The sequence below is a fragment of the Callospermophilus lateralis genome, chromosome 13 (genome assembly GCF_048772815.1).
Source record: "Callospermophilus lateralis isolate mCalLat2 chromosome 13, mCalLat2.hap1, whole genome shotgun sequence".
Taxonomy (NCBI): Eukaryota; Metazoa; Chordata; class Mammalia; order Rodentia; family Sciuridae; genus Callospermophilus; species Callospermophilus lateralis.
The window spans coordinates 63459836-63485605 of NC_135317.1; the positions used below are offsets into that span (position 1 = coordinate 63459836).

A 25770-nucleotide genomic window follows, 5' to 3' on the forward strand; every position below is an offset into this window, starting at 1 on the left:
AGAAGATAGAAAAATGTACCCTGTTCATGGATAGGCAGAACTAACATTATCAAAATGGCGATATTACCCAAACTTCTCTACAGGTTTAATGCGATGCCAATCAAAATCCCAATGGCATTTCTTGTAGAAATAGATAAAGCAATCATCAAATTCATATGGAATAACAAAAGACCCAGAATAGCAAAAACAATACTAAGCAGGAAGTGTGAATCGGGAGGTATAGCGATACCAGAGTTCAAACTGTACTACAAAGCAATAGTAACAAAAACAGCGTGGTACTGGTACCAAAACAGGCAGGTGGATCAATGGTACAGAATAGAGGACACAGAAACCAATCCACAAAATTACAAATTTCTTATATTTGATAAAGGGGCTAAAAACATGCAATGGAGGAAGGATAGCATCTTCAACAAATGGTGCTGGGAAAATTGGAAATCCATATGCAACAAAATGAAACTGAATCCCTTTCTCTCGCCATGCACAAAAGTTAACTCAAAATGGATCAAGGAGCTTGATATCAAAGCAGAGACCCTGCACCTGATAGAAGAAAAAGTTGGCTCCGATCTACATATTGTGGGGTCAGGCTCCAAATTCCTTAATAGGACGCCCATAGCCCAAGAGTTAATAACAAGAATAAACAAATGGGACTTACTTAAACTAAAAAGTTTTTTCTCAGCAAGAGAAACAATAAGAGAAGTAAATAGGGAGCCTACATCCTGGGAACAAATCTTTACTCCTCACACTTCAGATAGAGCCCTAATTTCCAGAATATACAAAGAACTCAAAAAATTAAACAATAAGATAACAAATAACCCAATCAACAAATGGGCCAAGGACCTGAACAGACACTTCTCAGAAGAAGACATACAGTCAATTAATAAGTACATGAAAAAATGCTCACCTTCTCTAGCAGTCAGAGAAATGCAAATCAAAACCACCCTAAGATACCATCTCACTCCAGTAAGATTGGCAGCCATTAGGAAGTCAAACAACAATAAGTGCTGGCGAGGATGTGGGGAAAAGGGTACACTTGTACATTGCTGGTGGGACTGCAAAATGGTGCAGCCAATATGGAAAGCAGTATGGAGATTCCTGGGAAAGCTGGGAATGGAACCACCATTTGACCCAGCTATCGCCCTCCTCGGACTATTCCCTGAGGACCTTAAAAGAGCATGCTATAGGGATACTGCCACATCCATGTTCATAGCAGCACAATTCACAATAGCCAGACTGTGGAACCAACCTAGATGCCCTTCAATAGATGAATGGATTAAAAAAATGTGGCATCTATACACAATGGAGTATTATGCAGCACTAAAAAATGACAAAATCATTGAATTTTCAGGGAAATGGATGGCATTAGAGCAGATTATGCTAAGTGAAGCTAGCCAATCCTTAAAAAACAAATGCCAAATGTCTTCTTTGATTTAAGGAGAGCAACTAAGAACTGAACAGAGGGAAAGAGCATGAGGAAAATATTAACATTAAACTGAGACGAGTGATAGGAGGGAAAGGGAGAGAGAAGGGAAAGTGCATGGAAACGGAAGGACACCCTCATTTTTATACGAAATCACATATACAAGGTTGTGAGGGGAAAGGGGGGGAAGGGAGAGAATGGAACAACAACAGATGAGGTAGAGAGGGAAGATGAGAGGGGAGGGGAGGGGGGATAGTAGGGGATAGGAAAGTCAGCAGAATACAACAGTCACTAATATGGTATTATGTAAACATTGTGAATGTGTAACTGATGTGATTCTGCAATCTGTATTTGGGGTAAAAATGGAAATGCATAACTCATTCGAATCAAATGTATGGAAGATGAAAAAATAAATAAATAAATTAAAAAAAAAGAGAGAAACATCTTCCCTTAAAAGAGGACAAATATAGAATTAGAGAAACTTCTCATCATTCCACCTAAACCTTACTTATCAAGTTAGTACTTATAATTTCTAAGGGGCAAAAATATAAGCTTTATAGTTAAAAAAAAGCAGTAGAAGAACATTTGGATTCCAGCATACACAATGACATTATCAAAATTATCTTTAATCTATAAATCCCTGATTTAGGGCTTGCCTTTATTATTTGAATTCAGTGAAATCAATGCAGTCTCGAGAGAGAGATTCCATTAACATATTTAAAGCAGCGATCAATCCAAGTATATTTGTACTCAGCCTGAATGTATTCACATGAAGACATGGTAAGCATGGGGAAAAAGAACATGTATTTAGTTGTGTATTTTCATCACTGTGGAGTAGAAGTAAGAAGTTCTAATTAGCAATTATGAATTTTCTTGTCACCTTAGTTTTGATTCCTTGTCTCTTTGGTACCATTACTGAACACCTACTATCACAAAGTACATTAGATAAACCTAATAATTTAAACAGACAACTCTCCAACTACATGTGTATTATCATCATTTATAGATAAGGAAACATGTTCAAAGTTGTATACCTTATAAATGGATGGAGCTGGGAGTAAACCCCAGAGCTGTCGTGTCCTGAGTTAGAAAAAGTTTGTACTCTTAAAGATTACACAACACCCAGGTGTGTCCATTCCCACAAAGGATATCCATGTCACTAAACGACTGCTCTCCTAGGTAACTTGCTCTAATTTCCTCTTCACCAGGCCATCTGTAGATAATTCTGGTTCTCTTACACGTAATACAAGCATTCTAGCAAACCAAAAAGTTACACTTCCCATGGTAAATGTAATATTTTTTCTTGGTATAAAAAGGAATATAAACCCATGACTTTTAAAATACAGAAATTTTTAAAAATGAAAATTATGTATAATCCTATAACCTTGAAACACTTACAACTCTGCCATATTTACACCTTACAACCTTAATCTGAGTGTAGCACTGACAATAATAACAAGAGCAGCAGCAGCTATAACTTTTACTAGGAGCTAGGTACTGTTCTTGGAGCATTATATGTGCTCTATTAGTTAAACCTCACAACAACCTATAAGGTAGGCAGTTTTGCTATTCTCTTGTAAAGATAAGGAACCTGAGGCATAAAGAATGGTTTCCCAAGGTCCTAACTCATTTTAATAAAATGGTTTCCCAAGGTCCTGACTTATAAAAGGCAGAGCACAGATTTGAACTCAGTCTAGCTTCAGAGCATGTGCTCTTAACCAAGAAGTCACACTGCCTCTATATTTGAGCCGTAGTGTGGGAAAGGCATCAGGCATTTACTCCTGTTCTTCTTGCTCCCCACACCAACACAGCCAGAGGGCTAAGATACAGACAGGGAGTAGCTGAGACTGTATTTTTATTTTAGAAGCCTTCCTCCATAAGACACTCCCCTATACTCCAAAAAGCTCCTCTGGGAAGGCGTGCACTACAGTTTTTCAGAAGACATTACAAGCTAACACAATGGAACCTCCAGAGAATTAAGAGAAAACATCTGCCTAAATTATATCTAAAAATATGGTGCTAAATTCTTTTTAAAACTTCCTAGTTCTTTCCTTCTCACATGTACAAAAGCATCACAGCAATCTTCTGCCCAAAATTACAATAGATGTTTGTTCTTTAAATCATTACATTTAACACTTTAGTAGTTAAAGCTTTATCCCAAGACCCTCAGTTCAGTTATATTAAGTCAATCTAACAATCCAGTAATTAATCCCTAATACAAACTAATAATCTCATCAACTTAAATGTCAGTATATTTTCTAAATAAGTTTTTTTGAAGTAGACTGAGATTTTAGCTGACGACTTTAACTTATAAACACAAACATGAGAGGAATATCTATCCAATATACCTCTGAAATTTATAAGAAAAAATGACTGGAATTAAAAATCAAATATTGGTGTCTATCTTGCACCAACCACCTTAGATCTTTTAATTACTTCATTATTTCCAGAGAACAAATGAATCTTAATTGTATATATTTACTAAGTATCCTCTAAGTTGCTGCTATGTGCACAGCACTGTGCCAAGATACTGTAGGAACGGGAATGTAATTTATTGACCCTGTTCTTGCTGATTTTAATCTGGCACAGCAGGGGATTCTGCAAACTGCAGTCACCTCTGCTTGTTTGATATGGCAATCAGGAAGAATTTTTGGTCTCAATGGGTTTGCAGCATTATATGTGGGGCAGGCTTAAGAAAATCACTGTACAGTTTATTTTGTATGTCATAAAATGCATACAAAATACAATTAGCAACATAAATACTGGATTCTGGCAGAAAGATCAGCAGAGTCTCCTCCTTGACATACTTGCTTTGTTTTTTTCTCTCTTCTTGGAGAGGAAGGTAGGAGGAAAAGGTTTAAGTGATCAAAGAAGCTGGGACTAAGTCCTTCTCTGAGACTATATCCTCCTTAAGATGCCCTTTGAGCACTGGTAGTTAAGAATTCACTAAAGGACTGGGGATGTAGTTCAATGGTGGAGTACCTGCCTCACATGCTTAAGGTCCTGGGTTCAATCCCCAGTAGTGTGTGTGTGTGTGGGGGGGGAAGTCACTAGAACTAATTCCTCAGACTTAAACAAGTAGACACTGGTAACTAACTTTATTTCCTTCTATTGTGTGGCATTTATGCAATAAAAAGCATTTTAGAGTGGCCAGTAGGATCAATGGCATGATTTAGTAACACTATTCAGTTAATAAATAATTTTTTGCAGAGAAAGTATGTAAGACAGTTTATAAATAAGTACCCAAGTGAGATGTGCCAGTAAAATCCACAAAGAAAGGGTAGGTGACTTGTCCCAAGATAAACTAGCTAGAAACTCATTAGCACCACAGTTTTCTGACTTCCATCCCTAGGTTCTTGCTCTTTTCATTATTACAAACAGGTTGAAGACTATCTTTAAAAGGGGGTATACCCCTCTTGAAATAACTGAAGTTAAGAGATAGTGACAGAAAAAGAAACCTAAATCAGACAAAGCAGAGGCTAAATAATCTTCATCTCAGGTCAACTGTATTCACTAGAACAATGCAAATGAAGGCCAATGAGTTTCCAATTCTAGCATTTACCATATCCGTGTAGCCTATTCATATCACCCTATTCTTCTTCCCTACATCTAGAGCAACACTACTTTCTAATCACTGGTTGTTTTATGGATACTGTGGGATTCTCTAACCTTTATTCCCAACACATACCAACAGTGCCATGTATATGGGATTTCATTAGGAAACATAAATCGTTTCTTAACTAGTTTTAAAGAAAAATCAATTCTATACTAAGCTTCTTAAAACAGTAAGAAAGACTGTTTAAAATTTAAAAAAAAACCAAGAAGACAATTTATACAAAACGATTGTAAAAAGGAAGAGAAAGCAAATTCAAGTCTGAATATAGCCAAGACAGCTGGGGATTTAAAGCGAAGGAGCAGAAGTGAGGGGCGGTGCTCAGCACACATGGAAAAATTAGTAAGAGAAGACATCAATGATGGGGGATGTAGAACTAACTCAACCAGATATCAAGGGTGATCTGATATGAAGGATGGTTATCTCACCAAACTAACTGAGCAAGATTCTTTGTTAAGACTGGGCTATGCAGCCCCAGCAAGGACAGGATGGACACAGATGGCCAAGGTCAAAGGCTTAGTTGAGAAGGCTCAGAGGAGCCTAACTAAAGCGTGGTCAAGAGTCTTTGCAATAGCACTGACATCTTCCCTTTACAAAACTCTTCTCCCAGTATGCCAAATAAAGTATTTGTAAATGCTATATTAAAAGCTCTTTCATGGATCATGACAAAGCAGGTCACTATATTTAAAAACTGGAATGGTTCTAAAACATGCAGGCTCTCAGTGAATATAACTATGATCATGTTGACCCTCTACTTTAATCTTCCAAGAACTACAGCAGCCTCAGGATCCAGTTCATGCTAAGACACACAGGGCCCTGTATATTCCCCTGCTGAGTACTCTCTTGTGCTAAATATTGCCTCCTCTGTGCTATGGCTCCCCTCCTCTCACACTCACTTCCTCTCACTGTCAGCCTCAGGACTTTTGGGCATGAGTTCCTTGAGCCCAGTACCCTTTTCTTTCCCCCAACTCAACTTTCTACAGAGCCTCTTGGCAAAGGAATACTTCCCTTTTGAGCTACATGCTGTCAGGAGCACTCTGTCCTGCCTCCCCCTTCCTTCTTTGTTTAGTGTTCTGATCAGTCAGATGACAAGGAACTGTAACTTTCTACTGCACTTGTTTGTCTCTATGTCTATCTCCCTCTTCAGGCTCTGAGTCATTCCAGAGCAGGGAATAGGTTTCATTTGCCTTTGTATCCCTATTGTCTTCAATTGTGATGAAGCAAAAAGAAAAGGAAATAAAATAAACCCTCTTTTCAAGTTGTGAAAGCTGTACTGCTGATCCCAGAAGGAAAGGCAGACATGCTAAACCTGTTACCACAGCCTTCACTGGCAGAACACTAGAATTTTGGACTGTTTCTCAGAGTCTGTTTACTCCCTGAACTACAGTGATAAGGTGATCAAAACGGTTTTAAATAATACTTTCTTGGAAGAAAGAGTCAGCCTATAAACAAACACAACATACAATGAACTCCTTTTGCCGCCATTTCCCCTTCACCAGTACGCTTAATCACATAAAGATAGGAGAAAAAAGGGAAGGACATGGAATTTTTTATTACCAGCTTCTATCTCACACCTACAAGTGCCTCATTCATGTAACTTATTACCTCCAAAACCACACAATTCTCCAGTACGTTCTACCGTTATCACCTACCGTCTGGTTCATCATTTCTCCTAAATCTACTTTCTATAATATAAACATCAACTATAATTATCTTTTCCTTTGAGTTGAAAGATGAGATTAAAGTGCAATCATCATCACATATATCAGTGTTTTAAAGTCAATGGATTCATGCATCATAATTACCTAAGGAATTGGGGAAAGAGATTCCTGGACTTTAAAGAAATTGAGAACATATGAGAGACAAAAGAGGGGACAGGGAATATGAATTTGAAACAATTCTTCCTTTTTCACTATATTGAGAATAAATAAATAATACAGATCTTGATTTATTAAGTCACTGAGTACCAAAAAAAAAAAAAAAGGTTAGATAACACAGGATCTATAGAAGTAATGTTAGAAGTAGTCTGTGACCTCAATGTATGTTCAATTGAGTTAGTAAAAGTTTATACATGAACAATTAGAGGTCACTGCTAACTCTGTGGAATAGAATGGACTCTTGAAACTTTAGACCTAGTATCTCTATATTTAAATTTTTAAACTATGGACCCCATAGGAATATTGACTTATAAATTATATATGGATTAATTTATAAATTGATTATACAACAATAAAATATATGAAAGATGAAATTTTTTTGAAAATACACAAGTAGGGGATCATCTTAATTGTATAATTATTAAATTATTATGCTTACATTTTAATCCATTGATTATATGAACATTTTTTATAGAAGTTCTGCTAGTAAAATTCTACCTTCCCTGATAATAATTATATTTTCTTGAAAACTAATCTTAAATAGTTATAACAAATAGTTTCCCAAAACCATTGTTTTTTAATTTATATATGACAGCATAATGCATTACAATTCTTATTACACATATAGAGCACAATTTTTCATATCTCCGGTTGTATACACAGTATATTCACACCAATTCATGTCTTCATATATGTACTTTGGATAATAATGATCATCACATTCCACCCTCATTAATAACCCCATGACCCCTCATTTCCCTCACAGCACAATTCACAATAGCTAACCTGTGGAACCAAACTAGATGCCCTTCAATAGATGAATGGATAAAAAAAAAATGTGATATATATACACAATGGACTATTACTCAGCAATAAAAGAGAATAAAATCGTGGCATTTGCAGGTAAATGGAAGGAATTAGAAAAGACAGTGCTAAGTGAAGTTTTCCAATCACAAAAAACAAATACCGAATGTTTTCTTTGATATAAGGAGGCTGATTCATAGTGGGATAGAGAGCAGGAACATGGGAGAAATAGACCATTAAGATTTTTGAAATGGAAGACTTACAAACAGCTAGAAAGCTGTGGACATTTTAAGCATGCCTGTATGATATTCAGAAATGACACAGACTTGAGCATAATAAGATCACATTAAGTATGGAAATTTTTGAACACCCTATTTTTGCAGTGCTAGGGATTGAACTTAGGTTTTCATGCATGCTGGACAAGAACTCTGTCCCTGAGCTACACCCCTCAGCCCTTGAACACCTGTTTTCATAAGCTTATTCTAGTCTTTCTGCAAAGAAGTACACAGAGTATTGTGAGGGGTCCTATGGGAAGGGGGGGGGGAAGCATTATTTTTACATGTGCTGTGAAAGTGGAAGAAAGTAAGGGAAACATTCAAGGGCAAAACAAAAACAAACAAATATAAAAAACAAAAGAAACACCAGCTGAATGTAACCACAAAAGCCAGAATTACCTTGGGTCTAATTCTAAGTCTTGGACCCACTATGAGACGAGCTGAATCCCAGCTCTCTCAATGAACCAGGACAGATACAGGAAACGAAAGTGTCCCAGGCCAACAGGTTTTCAGTAGGCACTAACACAAGCCCTCTCTGTAGGAAGGCATCCTCAATTTAGACTCCCATGTTTCACACAGACAAAATGAGGCAAATGGGAGTTCACCATCAAAGACTAGAACAAAAAGAAACAACCAACGTGAAAGAGAATTAGAGGTCACAAACAATAAATCTAAACCTCTAGGGCTTCAGATAATGGAATTAAGCACAAAAAGAATGTAAATAACTATATATTAAATGGTTATGGAAATGAAGTTGAAATCAAAAAAAGTAAGCAAGGACCAAGAGACCAGAGTTGTTTGAGGGAACATCTTAGAACTTGTAGAAATTAAAAATAGAATTAATGGCCTGTGTGGTGACACATGCCTGTAATCTCAGCTGCTTGGGAGGTAGAGGCAGAAGAATTGCGAGTCTGAGACCAGCCTCATCAAATTAGAAAGATCCTGAACAACTCAGCAAGACCCTGTCTCAAAATGAAAAACAAAAAAGGCTGCGAATGTGGCTTCGTAGTTAAGCTCTCCAATTTAAAAAAAAAAAAAAAAAAAAAAAAAAAAAACCTGATGAAATTAAAAATTCAATAAGCCCCAGAAAAGCTCACTTTAGAATTCAGTATACATGCAGGCTCAAAGTCAAAAGATGAGAAAAGATATTCCAGGCAAACAGTAAGCAAACAAAAGCAGGGGTGACCATATTTATATAGGCTTTAAGTCAAAAACTGTCACGAGACAAATGTCATCATATAATGAGAGAAGGACCAATTCATGAGGAAGATATAAAACACACACACCAACATCAGAGGACCAAAATCTATGAAACAAACATTGACAGAACTGAAGTCAGGAATAGATAGCATTTATAATAATAATAGAAAATTTCAAAACTATATTCAATGATGGATAGATCATTCATATAAGATCATTATGGAAATAAGAGGACCTGAAGAACATTACAGGCCAACTGGACCTAAGTGGCAGAGCACTTACCTCCCACATGTTAGGCACTGGATTCAATCCTCTGCGCCATATAAAAATAAACAAGCAAAATAAAAATATTGTGTCCAGTATAACTAAAAAAGTATTTTAAAAAAGAATACCAAGTATCTTTTCTAACTACAGTGGCATAAAACTAGAAATAAATCCCAGAAGGAAAGCTAGAAAATTCACAAATAAACCACACATTCCTACACAACTAATGATTCAAAGAAGAAATTAAAGGGAAAATTAGAAAATATCCTAAGACAAATGATAATAAAAGCACAACATACCAAAATTTTTGAGTTACAGCAAAAGTAGCATGAAGAGGAAAGTTTATAATAACTTCATTAAAAAACACCTACATTACAAAGAAAAGGCCCAAATAAACAACTTAAACCTCAAGAACTAGAAAAAAAGAACAAAAGAACAATCTAAATCCAAAGGAAGGAAGGAAATAATAAAGAGGAGAGCAAAAAGAAACGAAAAAAAAAAATAGAAAAAAAAGAACAAGAGTTTTTTTTTTTTTTTTTTTAAATTTTAAATGATCAATAAGATTGACAAACCTTAGGCTACATCAAGAAAAAAAAGAGGGCTCAAATACACCTAATCAAAAATGAAAGAAGAATTGTTATATATATATATATATATATATATATATATATATATATACACACACACACACACATACATACACACACACATATATCTAATAACAGAAATAAAAGGGAAGGTAAGGGATGCTACAATAAATAATTGTATGCCAACAAACTGTATAACACATGAAATTAATCAATTCCTAGAAACATAACCTATTATGATAGTTAATTCAGATAGCTGGTAAAACACAACTTCTGGGTTTGTCTGTGAGTGTGTTTTGGAAGAGATCAACATTTTAATAAGTAGATATAGCAAAAAATATGCCTCCTCATTAAAAGAATTAGTTGGCACAAACAATAAATCTGAATCTCAGGTACTTCAGATATACCACATCATTTGATCCACTGAGTGACTAAATAGAACAGAAAGATAAAATGAGGAAGAACTCTCTTTTCTTGAGCTGGAACACCCAACTTCATTTGGTCAATGAAGCTCCCAGTTCTTTGGACTTGGACTAGATTATGCCACTGGTTCTCCACCTTATAGAGATGCTCTCCAGCAGGTACTTTTCAGCCTCCATAATAGCATTAACCCATCCTCATAATTAATATCCTCTTATAAATACCTTCCAAATAAACCTACCAAGACCAAATTGTGCAGAAATAGAATGGCAGTATGTAAAAAAGTGGATGTGTAACCTATATGATTCTGCAATCTGTATACAGGGTAAAAATGGGAGTTCATAACCCACTTGAATCAAATGTATGAAATTTGGTATGTCAAGAGCTATGTAATGTTTTGAACAACTAATAATAAAATTTTTTTAAAAAGACCTATAACTAGTAAGGAGACTGAATTAGTAATCAAAAACCTTCCAACAAAGAGAAGCCCAAGACCAGATGGCTTCATTCATAAATCCTATCAAACATTTAAAGAAGGATTAACATCAATCTTTTTCAAACTTTTCCAACAAACTCATTTTTAAGCAATACCCTAATACCAAAGCCTTAAAAGGATATTACAAAAAATAATAATAAATAACTTCAAGCCAACATGCCTAATGAATACAGATGGTAAAGTCCTCTAAACAAACAAATTTAAAAACAGCAAACCAAAATCAATGCCATATTAAAAGAATCATATACCATGACCAATTGGGATTTACGCCTGGAATTCAAGGCTAGTTCATATAAAAATCAGTGTGATACATCACATTAACAGAAAAAAGAATTTTAAATCTATGATCACCTCAATAGATAAAGAAAAAGCATTAGACAAAATCCAGTACCCTTTCATAATAACAACACTCAACAGACACAAATGGAAGGAAATTACATCAAGGCTAGTATCACACTTGGTGGTGGAAAACAAAGCTTTCCTCTAAGAACAAGAATATGAACAAGTAGCAAGAGGATATTCTTGCCATTTCTATTCAAACATAGTACCAGAAGTCCAAGTCAAAGCAATTAAACAAGACATAAAAGGCATCCAAACTAGACAGTAAGAAGTAAAATTGTCTGTTTGTAGATGATCTCATGGGTAGAAAACCCTAACACACCTGTCAGAATAAACAAATTCAGGAAAGTTCCAGGATACAAAACCAACATACAAAAAAAAAAAAAAAAAAAAAAAAAAAAATGTGTCTATACACTATCAAGAACATCTGAAAATTACAAAAACACCAAAAAGAAAAAACTAATTAGAAATATGCTTAACCAAGTAGGTGAAAGACTTATACATTGAATATTACAAAATACTGCTGAAAGAAATTAAAGACAAACAGAAAACAGCCCATGTTCATGAATTGAAAGAATATTAAAATGTCCATACTACCTAAATCCCTGTCAAAACCCAATAGCATTGTTATTACATTTATTGGTACATTATAATTATATATATAACAGTGGGTTTCATTACACCATATTCATACACCATAATTTGATCAATTCCATTCCTTAGTATCTTCCTTTACCCTCCCCTCCTCCCATCTACTTCCTCTATTCTACTGATCTCCCTTCCATTATCATTTTAATTAGCACATAAATATACATATAAATATAAAAGCAGGATTCATTGTTGTAGATTCATTCATGAATGTATTTCTCCATGACCTTCCCTCCTCTCTTGCTCTCAATCTCTTTCTTCTACTCTATTGGTCTCCCTTTTATTTTGATTAGATCCTCTATTTTATTCCTCTTTCTGCACTTCTATCTCTTCCTCTCTTATTCCTCATCCCCCATCTCTCTCCATCTCCCTTTCTTTCAAATATGGAAGAAAACTTTCAACCCTTGACTTTCTGAGACCGGCTTATTTCACTTAGCGCATGTTCTTCAGTTCCATCCGTTTACCAGCAAATAACATAATTTCACCCTTATTTATGGTTGAGTAAAACTATGTTGTGTATTATACCACATTTTCTTTATCTATTCAATTGTTGACAGATACCTATGCTAGTTCTGTAATGGCTATTGTGAACTGCACTGCTATAAATATCCAATGGCATTTTTTTCTTTTACAGAAATAGAAAAAACAATCCTAGAATTCATATAAAATTATTAAGAACCCTGAGTAGCCTAAAAATTTTAAAGAAAGAATAAAGCTGAATGCTGCCTAATGCTTCTTCTTTCCCCCCCCCCTTTTTCTCTCCTTTCCTTCAAAGAGAGAGTGGGAGAGGGAGAGAGAGAGAGAGAGAGAGAGAGAGAGAAAACCTTTCAATATTCATTTTCCAGTCATTGGCGGACACAACATCTTTGTTTGTATGTGGTGCTGAGGATCGAACCCCGGCCGCACGCACGCCAGGCGAGCGCGCCACCGCTTGAGCCACATCCCCAGCCCCGCCTAATGCTTCTTGACTTCAAAACAATACAAACTTACAGTAATCAAAATGATATGGTACTAATAAAGAAGAAACATATGGACCAATGGAACAGAAAAGCGCACCTAGAAATAAACCCATACAAATACAGGTGAATTATCATAATTTGTAACACAAGTCTTCTTCTCAACGTTACTATTGGGAAATGGAATTTATACATACAAAAGTGTGCAACTGGACCCTCATCTTACAACCTATGCAAATATCAACTCAAAATGGATTAAATGTCCTAGAAAAAAACCTAAGAGGAACAGCTTCATGACACTGGTCTTGGCAATGATTTCTTAGATATAACATCAAAAGCTCAGGTGAAAAAAAAAAGTGAAAATAAGCAAGTAGGACTACATCAAACTAAAGAAGTCTCTATATAGCAAAGAAAACAATAGTGTATAAAGGCCACCTAAAGAATGGGAGAAAACATCTGCCAGCTACATAAGTGATAAAAAGATAACATCCAAATTATATAAGGAATGCCTACATTTCAATAGCAAATAAATAGCTTGATTTTAAAATGGGCAAAGGAGCTGAGAACAGTGGCATACACTTGAAATGCCAACTACTCCAGAAGCTGAATCAAGAGGATCATGTGTTCGAGTTCAGCCTGAACAATATAGTGAGACCCCTGTATCAAAAAGAAAAAAAAACATGCAAAATACTTTAATAAACATTTCTCCAAAACAACACACAAAATGGCCAACAGTTATATGAAAAGATGATCAAAACCACTAATTATAAAGGAAATGTGAATCAAAACCACTATGAGATATCACTTAACATCTAATGTTAGGATGACTATTATTAAAAACAAAAATATCTGTTATGTGTAACTAATTAAAACAAATTAAAAAAATAAAATAAAATAAGAGTTGGCAAGAATAGAGAGAGACTGGAACCCTGTACACAGTAAATGGTACAGCTACTATGGAAAAAAGTATTAAAATTGTAACCAACCCAGGTGCCCTTCAACAGATGAATGGGTAAAAAAAATGTGATACACACATACACACACACACACACACACACACACACACAATGGAATATTACTCAGCCTTAAAACAAGAGTGAAATTAGGGTATTTGCTGGTAGATGGATGGAGCTGGAGAATACCGATCCACTGAGTGACTAAATAGAATAAAATGATAAAATGAGGAAGAACTCTCTATGGGATTGGCTTATTTCATCATGCTAGATGAAATAAGCCAATCCAATAAACCAAAGGCTGAATGTTTTTTCTGATATACAGCTGCTAATTCACAATGGAGGTGGGGGGGGCTGGAGAAGAATCGAGTTACTTTAGGTAGAGGGGAGTGAAGAAAAGGGAGGGGGTATAGAGATACGTAGGATAGTAGAATGAATCAGACATTCTATGTACATTTATAACTATACAACCAGTATATGTACATATATAACTATATGACCACTATGATTCTACATCATATGTAACCGAAGAATGAGAAATTATACTCCATTATATATGATGTATCAAAATGTATTCTACTGTCATGTATAACTAATTAAAACAAATACAAAAACTTTAAAAAATAGAAATAACATATGAACCAGTAGTTCAACTTTGGGGATTAATCTAAAAGAATTGAAATCAGTATCTTAAAGAGATATTTACACTCCCATGTATACTGTGGCATTATTTGCAATGGCCAAGAAGTAGAAACAACCCAAATGTCCATCAACAGACACTTAAACAAAATGTGGCACATAAATATAATGGAATATTATTCAGCAACAAAAAGGAAAGACGTCCTATCATACATTAAAACATCAATGAACCTTAAGGACATTATGACAAAATGAAATAAGTCAGTCACAGAAGGATAAATACTACATGATTCCAATTATATGAGGTATCTAAGATAGGCAACCTCATCATAGCGCAAAGTAACAATGGAGGTTGCCAGAGGCTGGAAGGAAGGGGAGAGAGAGTTATTGTTCAAAAGGTATAAAGTTTCAGTCACACAACATGAAAATTTTCTAGAGACCTGCTGTATAAACATGGTCTATAGTTAACAATGTAGCACTATACACCTAAAAATCTCATGGGGGCAGATCTCATGGAGTATGTTTTTTTTTTTAAGATTTTTTTAAAGATGGACACAATATCTTTATTTATTTTACTTATATATTTTTTATATGGTGCAGAGGATCAAACTCAGTACCTCACAAGTGTGAGGCAATCGCTCTACCGCTGAGCTACAACCCCAGCCCCTGGGGTATGTTTTTTTCTCACACACACACACACACAAAATAAAAAAAAAAATAGATGGATTATAGGAGATTTAAACACAACTGAAAAAAGACTGACCTAAAGGCATTACATAGGGTAACTATAGTGCAGATTGTACTGCAAATTATAGTAAAGAGAAATAATGAACAGTAGAAAAAGACATACAGAGAACAAGAATAAAACATTTTAGCATATCTAATCAGAGTATCAGAAAACACTCCAGAGAACAGAGATAAGACAATATAGAAAGAGATAATGGTTGATGCATTTCTAAAACTGATGAAAAATATGAATCCACAGAAGATAAAATTCTAAAGAAATTATATAGTTTGTCATTTAGAGAGACAGTGAACAAGGAAAATAAAAAGTTGTTAAGGCATACAAGGTTAAGGTCTAACATAATCAGAACACAAAAACAGGAAAACAATAGAGACACCAGGAGCAAGGCAATAATCAAAAAGATAATAGCTGGTAACTGTCCTAAAGTTATGAAAATGATTAATTCATAGTTAGAAAAAGTAATCAAGATAAAAAAAAAAACTCCAAATCTACATGCACTGCAGTGAAACTACTACAAAAAATACTAAAAGTACTTTAAAGACACAAACACAATCACCTGTTATGTAACAGATGACTTCTGAATAGAAGTAATGGGCTCAGTAGACAATGGAATGCCATCTTCTGAGCAGTAAAAGAAATTACACTATCAACCCAGAGTTATGGACAGAGCCAAGCCACCTTCAAGAATACAGACAAAGGGCTGAGGGGTTGTGGCTCAGTGGTAGCATACTCGTCTGGCATGTATGAGACACTGGGTTCAATCCTCAGCACAACATAAAAATACATAAAATGAAGATATTATGTCCATCTAAATTTAAAAAGATTTAAAAATACAGACAAAATACATTTTTATCCTCATCAAAAGAACTTCTGAAGTGAAAATGACCCCCAAAGCAAAGTCTGAGGTGGAAAAAGAAATGATAGTAATGACAATAATTATTTGAAAATTACATAGCTAATTCTACACAACATGGGCTTTAAAAAAAAAAAAAAAAAAGACTTAACAGCATATAGGTCAGAGGGAAGTGATAGATATTAAAGATATTTCTTCTTCCAATGCTCTGCCCATACTCCTGCTTTGAGAAATCCAGTGCAGACTATATGTACACACCAGCGCTGAGCTACAACAGACAGCAATGTTGGCTGCGATCTCCTCAGAAGTCTTGTTAAAACCAAGAGCCAAGCCACAAAGGATTTGTAAGTACAGGGAAAAGGGAAAAGTGCAGAGCACTCCAGACAGAGAAAACACAAAAGGTTCAAGAGTAGACAAGGAAGGAGGCATACCCTGTTCTTCTTTATTATATCATTGCACATGTTCTTTTAAAATCTCTAAGACAAAACAAAACAAATACCTCCTGGAAGCAGCAGCATGAGTAGAGCAACTGTGGAAAGTGTCCAAGATTTAGTATGACCTTGGGCTTTCTGAAGGCTTCATCCTCTTATGTTGTAATATGTAATGCTACTCTTGCATATATCACTAATGTCACAGGGGAATGCTATCACACTAGGCACTGGCAATGTGGAACAGCAATTAAATTGCAACGTGGTAGTGAGACATGGCAAGGATGCACTGGTACTGAGCAAAGCCAAGGGTGGTCGCAGACATATGCTGTCCTCTTGCCTTTTCATACTATTAGCAATGATTCCCCTACGACAAATACTGATGGCCACCTTGGTTACATTAAGTACTTGGTAGAGTCATCACTGAGTATTTCAGATTTATCAAAAGATTTATCATCAAGAATTTATTGTTGTAAAGATTTTTAATCTAACCAAGTAAATTTTAAAACATCACAAGAAATAGTCAAATCAATTTTCTTCGTACCAATCAAAATTTCAACACATAAAACTAGACAGGGTATTTTTTGACCCATAAAAAATACCATAATCCGTTTTTCCAAAACACTAAAAAAACTGTTATTGTTTCAATGAAAAGCACACAGAGAAATAGTCATGAATTATCTGTATATATACCAGAATTATACAAGTATAATCTAACAGAAGGAAAAGAGAAGAAGAAAAACCTTTCAAACATGCATTCTTTTTTCTGAACTGAAAAAAATCAAACACATTCTGCATAGATTCTATGATCTGCAACATGTCTTTCCTGCTTCACTAGGAAGTGTTTAATTGCCTTAAAAGTTAATCATTGGTTATTCTGTTGTATTTAGCCAACTGAGGCCTATTAACAAGGCACACACAAATCCCTCATCTAAGAAAATACTCCTGAAAAAGTACACACTGAATGTTCTCAAAGAAAAGCAATTCTTTCTCACTCTACTATACACAGCCATGGTATGTACGAATCAATGCTACAGCATTCTCCTTTTGAATTTTTAAGTTTATCCTGAATATATAGATTAGTGACATCAGGAATGATAGATATCACATATTCCCAAGGACACAAAATCCAAATATGTTATATGTATGCTACATGTAAAAAGAAATTTTTACACTAACTGAAAATACTAAGATGGTTTAAATTATCGTAATTTGTTGATTTTAATTTCTTAGGGTAATAAAATGTTTTGGGTTACTATCTTTGGTATTCCAAAAGACATAGAAGCCTTTAGTAGTCATATAAATAGAAAATTTTTCATAAATATTTTTAAATGTCAATTAAAAATGACTATAAAATGTACATTTTGATTAGCCTTAATATATTAAGATTTTTTAATTTAACAGGCAGATTTACTACTTTATGTCACCATGAGATAATTAAAAATGGATAATACCATTACTATTAAACAAGAATAGAGACTCCAATGATGATTTAATAGCCAGCAGTGGTAGCCCCTTTGATAAACACTCATAAACCAATTTAGCCCTATTTATACATTGTCTTCTATTGCATATCACTTGAGATCACATTCCTTAAAGGGAGAGGCCTTGCATTAAATATTTCTACACTAACCTTCTAGTTCAAAAACAGAGTTGATTTCATACTTATTGATTAATTAACAGCCACAGTATAACAGATATTTTCCATAGCAATTAGAAGATAATTAGGATGTGGGTAAAGTAAGCTAAATGGACAGATAGTTATGCACGACACAATAAAGAACAAGACCATAACTGTGACTTTGAAATACCGTTCAGAAATAGAGCAAATGAGTTTATGCAGCAAAATCATTTTCAGAAGGTCCTCACAACAAAATTTATCACACTACTATTGCTTAACTCTAAAATCATTTTTGTTTTCCATGTGATGCTGCATTTTGTACTATTCCTTGATGCATATTTCTATAATGCTATCTTATGTCTGTATAAAGTGCCTTATTCATACAAGCATGAGAAGAGCCGTACTATTCAAAATCCAAAGGAAAATAAAAATGTATTTTTCCACTCCTTCTCGGTTGATACACACAGTACTTTGCTAATAAAAACAAAGGTCATCATCTGTTTTACTTTTCATTAACACTCATGAATGACAGCAATTTTTTTAGAAATCCTGTTAGAAAAATCCTGTACCAAGTTGGCTTTAAAATTAACTTTAACAAAATTCATCTTTTTCTCTGATCTTCATCAGTGTCTCAGTCAAAATCATGCATCAATTAGACTTTTTGAAAACCAGTTATGATGCAAATTAAGTGACGAAGTAAGATAGTGGCAGCCTTACTGTACCTTTCCCATTTTAAATATATGACACAGGAGGGGACAAAAGCACACTGTGAAACATCTTTGTGGGTCCTCTAACAATGGCCTCTTACTAGAATTTCTTTTCCCTTCATATAATTATATTGTTTTTTGAGTTCAACTACTCTTCAAGATTAAATAATGTTTAGATCTTATACCCCCTCCAACACTTCAAAAGTGAGCTTGTACCTCTCCTCTTTCACATCTTTTTTCTCAGAACCCCAAAGCACTTCATTAATTTATTTTACAAAACCCTTGAAGTCATTGGCACATCAGGCACTGGGGGCTGATGAGTCAACCAGACAACCAAAGAGCTCTGGACACCAAACCAAAGCTTAGTACACCTCTAGCTTCTGAAAACTAGTTGGAAAATCAGTCAAGGCCCTATTTACAGGTCATGGGATTTTAAAACAAACTAACAAATCATAAACATAAAAATCCTTTCCCACAAAGAAACCTGCACAAACACACATTGTACTTTTCAGAAGGTGGAAGTATGACTGCTCTTTTTCTTTTAGTTTGGGAGAGTTTAAACACCGGGGACATCTAAATCTTGATAAAAACTCCTGAGGGCAATTTGATCAGACAGAAAAATCCTTCCTCCAAAGAAATGCACCTTGTGCCACTCCAAGGAGGAGAGATTATTTAAAGTAAAACCTGCCCTGAATCATTACCACTGACTTGGAGGAGAGAATACAAAAACTAGTTGGCTTCACCGGGCTTTCAAATATTTTGCTCTAACCCCAGGACCACAGAAGCTTTTCGTGAAAATTCTACTCATCTCTACTACAGTATCACAGCAATGGTAAACTCACACACACACACACACACACACACACACACACACGTCTCTACTTCCATTCCTGTGCTTCTCCCTTTGGTGTCCCAAAATGTGGACACAATGTTACAAAAAGCAAAGTCATGGGGCAATGCGTGCGGGACGGGAGGTGGGGTGGGGGGTATAAAGGATTGAAAGATCCAGAAAAGCAAGGGTGTAAAAGGTAGCTGGCTCTTCAGTTATCATAAAGCAAACCTTAACTCGGGTGGGATACAGAATGCAGAGGCAGAAATAAAGCTGTCTAGGATGCCCACTCTGTCACCGCCTTCCTCCTCTCTGCCCTCCATCACCCCATCCTGTCCTGGAGGACCACCTCAGGGCGAGGGGACGCCGCTCACCGTGCCCCCACCCTCACCCTAGAGGAGAAAGAAGCGAAATGGGGCTGGAATGAATAGGGGCTGGGCAGCGGGTGAGGGTCACGCCAGGCTCCAGGTGGAGACCCTGCGGGTGGCCGGTGCTGGGCTAGGGGGCGGCCCCAGCGAGGCTGAAGGGGGACCGGAGGAGGGTCTGGCCCCCGCCGCTTCTGGGGGAGGCTCCAGTTACTCACATTCTCAGTGTCCCGCTCGTTCACCGTTGGCAATGGCGTCCGGGCCGACATTTTGTGCGGGCGACGAGGCTGGGCCGGGGTCTCTCCGGTCGGGTTGGGGTGCGGGCCCCGGGGGGCGAGAGGAAGGGAGTGCAGACTCGAGCACCAGGCCCGGCCGCGGGGAGCGGCTCCCGCAGGCCGCGGGCGGTGCAACAAGCGGCCCCGGCGGGGGCCGGAGGGGAGGGGACGCGGAGGAAGAGGAGGGGGTGCTGCTTCCCGCGGCGGCGCCGCGGGGGGACGCGAGCAGGGACGAGGGAGGGCTCCCGGCGAGGGCGGCTGCCCGGCGCGGGCCAGGCAGCGAGGCCGGCAGGATGCGGCGGCGGCCGGTGCTCGGCGGGGAAGGGGAGGTGGGGGGGGCGAGGCCCCGCTAAGCTATCCGGGCCATGGCTGAAGGTGAACCCGGCGCCGCGAATCACTGCCTGGCTCGTCCCGGAGAGCGCGGCTCGGCAGCGGGAGCTGCGGCCCTAACAGCGCCGCCCGCGCCGCTGCCCGCGCTCCGCGCCCCGCCTCAGGTGTGCGGCTCCGCCCGGCCCAGCCGCATCCACCCGCCCAGGGCCACGCGGCGGCGGCGTCCCGGCTCTCGACGCCCAGACCCACGGCGCGCGCGTCCCTACTCGGTCCGCGCAGTCACCGCCGCCGCGCCTCAGCCTGGAGGAGCGGCCCGAGCCGGCTGCGCGCGGAGCGGCGGGCGCGGCACGCAGCGCCCAGAGGCACTTGGCGGCCGCCGCCGGGTGGGCGGGCGCCAGCCGAGGGGCCTCTCCATTCATTCCCTCATTAGGGATGCGGAGCCGCCTCCTCCTCCTCCTTCCGCGCTCCCTGGCCCGCCTGCCCCTGTTTATTTTTGTTTCTCGCCCCACCCGCGGAGTTTACGGTGCTCTAAGAGCCTCTGTTGGTTTTTATTTTTATTCGTGTTTAGTTTTTGCTGGGTTGGGGTGACAGGGAGTAATATCCCCCCCCCTTTATTTTTTTTGGTCCATTTCATTGGGAAAGGATTGTGTAGGATCCTGCCCTGGATTCTACACCTCCTCTCTCCTATCTCGGGGACTTATCCCATTCTTAAATCCTCCTCTGCCCGAGTGCTCAGGCTTTCTCAATTCTTGCCCCAGCCAGAACCCTCTTTCAGTTCCCTTCTCCTGGGAGCCGTTGGTTCAGGGTCACCCTCACAGTTGGGACAAAGGGCACAAAAGCCCCCCCACCCCACCCCATGCACCAGCAGCGTCGGAGTGGATCCTTTTATACAAGGAACTCGGTCCGGACGGCGCGACCTCCTCAGGAATGGGGCGCGTGGAAGAGGGCTCCCTCATTCCTACAGCACCCCCGGAGTGGGTGAGACCCAAGAGTCACGACATCTACACTGGCTGATCGTCACTTCCTGGGACACAAGGAAGTGTCACTTTGGCGAGCTTATTTATTAGGGAGGATGGAGAGCCATCTCGGATTCTGGCCCTGTCCTACACCTTCCAGGTGGCTTTCTCACCCTGCCACCCTCCTGCCACTCATTACATCGTGTAGACATCAACGTATACAGTACAGTGTCCAATACAGAACAGTGTCCAGAACCTATTGGCCCTTTAATAAGCAACGCTGCTTTTCTCTCCCTTACTAGAGAGCTTAGCACACTCAGCCTCTAGCACAAAAACCTTACCATCTCTCTAACCCTCTTCTTTCCAATATTTCTTTTTCACATCCTTCCACAGATAGACAGGAAAATAAAAGGAGTAATAGATATGAGAAGATAAATACATTTTTAGAGCTACTTTCATAAGCCTCCAATGGGAATCTTATGTTGGTGGGAAATTCCTCCTCTCTCTCTGGAATTCATCCATTTGAAGAAAGAATTCCTCCACCAGATGGTTTTTATCCTGACTCATTAAAGGTTGTTTCTAAAAAGTTAACACTTGACCCTTAAAACATGGGACCAAAAGACCTAAAAATAGCACTCATCAATCCTCTGAGGGGAAAAAAAATTCTCACCCAGTGTATAGTCGTTTCTAGAACACCATCTGTGTGTTTATTTCTCTAATATTTTATATTGTAAACATGTCCCAATTTCACAAAGCAAATAAAAATCACAAGACCCCTTTGGTGGTCATCACCACTCCTTAAATAGCATTCAGGCTCTGGAACTGCAAGACTACCACCTAAATTATGGTGTGTATCTGGAAATAACATGCTTTTATAGTTCTTCTGAATCACCAAAACATATTAAAGTTGCCAGTACATAAGCTTGTACTTTTCTGATCAGCTAGAGTTGCTGCTGCCTATAGGGCTGCCCATAAGATGTCATCAGTATCATTGACGATTGCAGCAATTCAAGGGTGGCTTGCATTACAATGGTACTGATGTTGACCCAGAAATAAACATATGTCTCTGAAAAGATGCTCAGCCCCATTGGAATATGAATCATTCTTTCAGTGGGTAGGTTGGATCTTGCTCTTCAAAGTGCACTCACATATTATCCTTTATCTTATCCTTGTGTTGACCCTGACAGGCATATTTATTTCCATTTTTCAAAATTCCACTAAATTGACTTCTTTGAGATCATGGAAGCATCAGGTTAATGAGATACAGAAGAAGATAACTGGAATATGTGGTACAGTTCAATCTTGCACCAGTCACAGGACCCACAGGGTCAACTCTGTACAATATAATGGCTAATTAAAGACAGAGCTCAAAGGAGAGCCCAGGATTTGGGCACAGTAGCTTCCACAGACTTTAAAGTGTACATTAAAAGTCATGGGCAACTCTTTTAGCTGGATTTGTTATACTGTGCTCACATTACTAAACATTACATAATAATAATAAGGAATACCCACTTTTAAGTCAAGTCCTAAAGCAAATTTTATGCCCATTGAACTACCTTCAAAGGGAATCATAATTGGATAACTCAAATCCATAATCATGTCTAACAGAATAGACTAGAAACAACTGTGCACATCAAAAAAAGATATTGAAATAATCCTCCTTAATACCTACAGTCTTAGTACATAATGAAAATGCACTTTGCGTAGGTCTAAAGAAAATTCTGATTTGTGATCTCTTTTCCTTTAAAATGGCATAAGACAGTATTGTGATTTAATCAGAACTTTAACCCTAGTCCTTAATAATGAAAATGCTTACAAGCAAAATTTTCTTGTATAGCTTCTTATGCCTGTGACTATGAAGAAATATCAAGAGGAATGTTTTAAGGCTTTTGAGTAATTTTCTTTAAGATTATTAACCATATGTAGCAGGTTCAATTTAGATTTCTAACTAAGTTTCAGAAGAAAATTGTAGTTCTGAGAAAACAAAGCAGAAATAAACATATACAAAATTCTAAATGTACACTAAAATGTGGTGAAAGAACATTGCCTACTATCAGCACTGCGGAGTAGAATGTTTAAGAACTACACTGTCCAATACCATAGATCCTAGAAATTTAAGAAGTAATTTGATTCCATATTTGGAAAATTTTAGATTATGTTTGGAAAAACTAAGTAAATAAATCTACCTTGTCCACTATAAATTTTTGAAATCCAAATACAGATCAAGTATTTCTGATAAAAATTTATTACCAGAATGAGGTTGTACTATAAAGTACATACAAATTCTTAAACATGTGGTTGGCAAAATGAATGTAAGATATCTTGATAAATATTATACTAATTACATATTAAAATTCTAATATTTTTACACATAGGACTACATAAAATGTTATTAAGTTAATTTCCACTTTTTAATTTTTTCAAGTGCAGGTAATGAAAGATAAACTTACATATGTGGTTCACATTATATCTGTTGGGCAGCACTTCTCTATGAGGTCAAAACTGAGAATAAACAGAGTTAGTTGCTGAAGAATCAAAGGTCTTGATTAGAAGCTATTAGCTTATTCTATAGTAGAGTGGTGTCTAACAGACGTTTTGGGGATGCTACTCTACCACATGCCATACTGTGCTATTCAAAGGGAATATTCCCTACCTAATAGTTACTAGTTGTTAGCATTGTAATCTTTTCAGAGCTAAAACATGTTGAAATCATACAAATGATTGTTAACAGATTGTAGTCATTTGTAAACAAAGAATTTATCAAATGTGACAGATTCAACAGTTAATAGTTAAGTCATAAAACTACACCCTTATTCTATCATGTGGTTTAAATATGTCTCATGCTTAATAGACTTGGCTGGTCAACAACTCTTTATTGAGGGCACACTTTGTTTCAGGTACTACAGGCTACTTCCAATCTTTGATTTGATCACACTAGAAAACTACAGGATGAACATTTCTATAAGGTAACAAAGAGATATCCCAGCTAAGAGAAACATGGTTAATGGCCATCAGTAAAGAATCATTAAGTCTTTTCATAAATAAACTGGATCCTGATTGTGTTTCCATGGTTTACAAGGTACATTTTTGTTGTGTGTCAATACTCCCTGCTCAAAATGTAGAACCACTGAAATGGACAAGGCCTCAAGAGAAAAGACATATCTATCATGTTTAAAAACTTTAAGGCTGTTGTCTTTTACGTTTTGCATGTATGGGTCATGGAAGGACCTGAAAGTCCTAGTGATTATTTAAATGACACTTGTCTCTACTGCCATCAGTTGAACAGAGACACACCAGCCCAAGAATCAGCCCAATGTACTTTCTAGGCTGTGCCACTCCACACTCACAAACACAATCTAAGTCTAAGTGATATTTACTCTCCTACCAGAAGATTCAGCAGCACTAGACTGGAATTCCCCAAGCACACCATACTACTTGCCTCCTCCACCCCTTTTGTCATCTGTTCTCTCTTCCTGAAATGTCCTCCCTACTTTTGTTGCCTGATGACCTCAGAGTTTTAAAAAGGATTTTAAAAAATCCTTCCTTTGGAAGCCATTCCTGACACCCCTATTTTCTTCACACTACAGAGTTACCACTCCTATTTGCTCTACTTCTGTACCCTGGACTACCTTGTACACTTCTATTGTTGCTCTCCTTGCACTATCTGAGTGGTCCCCTATGCAACTGTGCCTTAAAGAAAGAAAGGAAATATGTTCTTTTTTTTCTTTTGCCTAGGCCCTAGCTTGGTGCCTAGAAATTCATAGATGCCAGTTTCTTAAGGGGACTTTATTGATTTGCCCTGTGTTGCAGATTCTCTGGAACTTCCATACACTTTTGAATTCCTAAGAAACATCACATAGGAGTTGAAAATACATTATAAGAGAATAACCAAAGTTTACAGCCAAGAGTAGATAAGAGTTCACATTGATATATAGATTATCTCCTCAATAAAGTTATTGACTGGGAGGCAAAGTGACTCTGTTCTTTCTCCTATAGCTTAACATAGTGTTGCTAACTTTACTGCTCTGTAATTTTGCTGTGATCATCCTTTTTTTATCCATACATAGGAATTATTGATCACTGATATTTTAATAGAACAGTCTTTTAAAAGAGTACCTGAGGTGTTGGGGATGTTGCTCACATGCTTAGCATGCACAAGACCCTGGGTTGAAT

At 37.5% G+C, this 25770-nt stretch overlaps 1 protein-coding gene across 4 annotated transcripts in view; it reads right to left on the reverse strand.

Annotated features, from left to right (window-relative positions):
- The window catches only part of Mark1 (microtubule affinity regulating kinase 1), a 141832-nt gene extending 120939 nt beyond the window's left edge, over positions 1–20893 (reverse strand). For all 4 annotated transcript variants that reach the window (XR_013088499.1, XM_076832477.1, XM_076832476.1 and 1 more), the window contains exon 1: positions 20255–20893. Coding sequence is in view for 3 of the 4 variants with exons in the window: in XM_076832477.1 (XP_076688592.1) it covers positions 20255–20305 (51 nt within the window). In the remaining variant the exon portion in view is untranslated. The remainder of the gene's footprint in view (positions 1–20254) is intronic.
- Positions 20894–25770: the final 4877 nt, after the last annotated feature.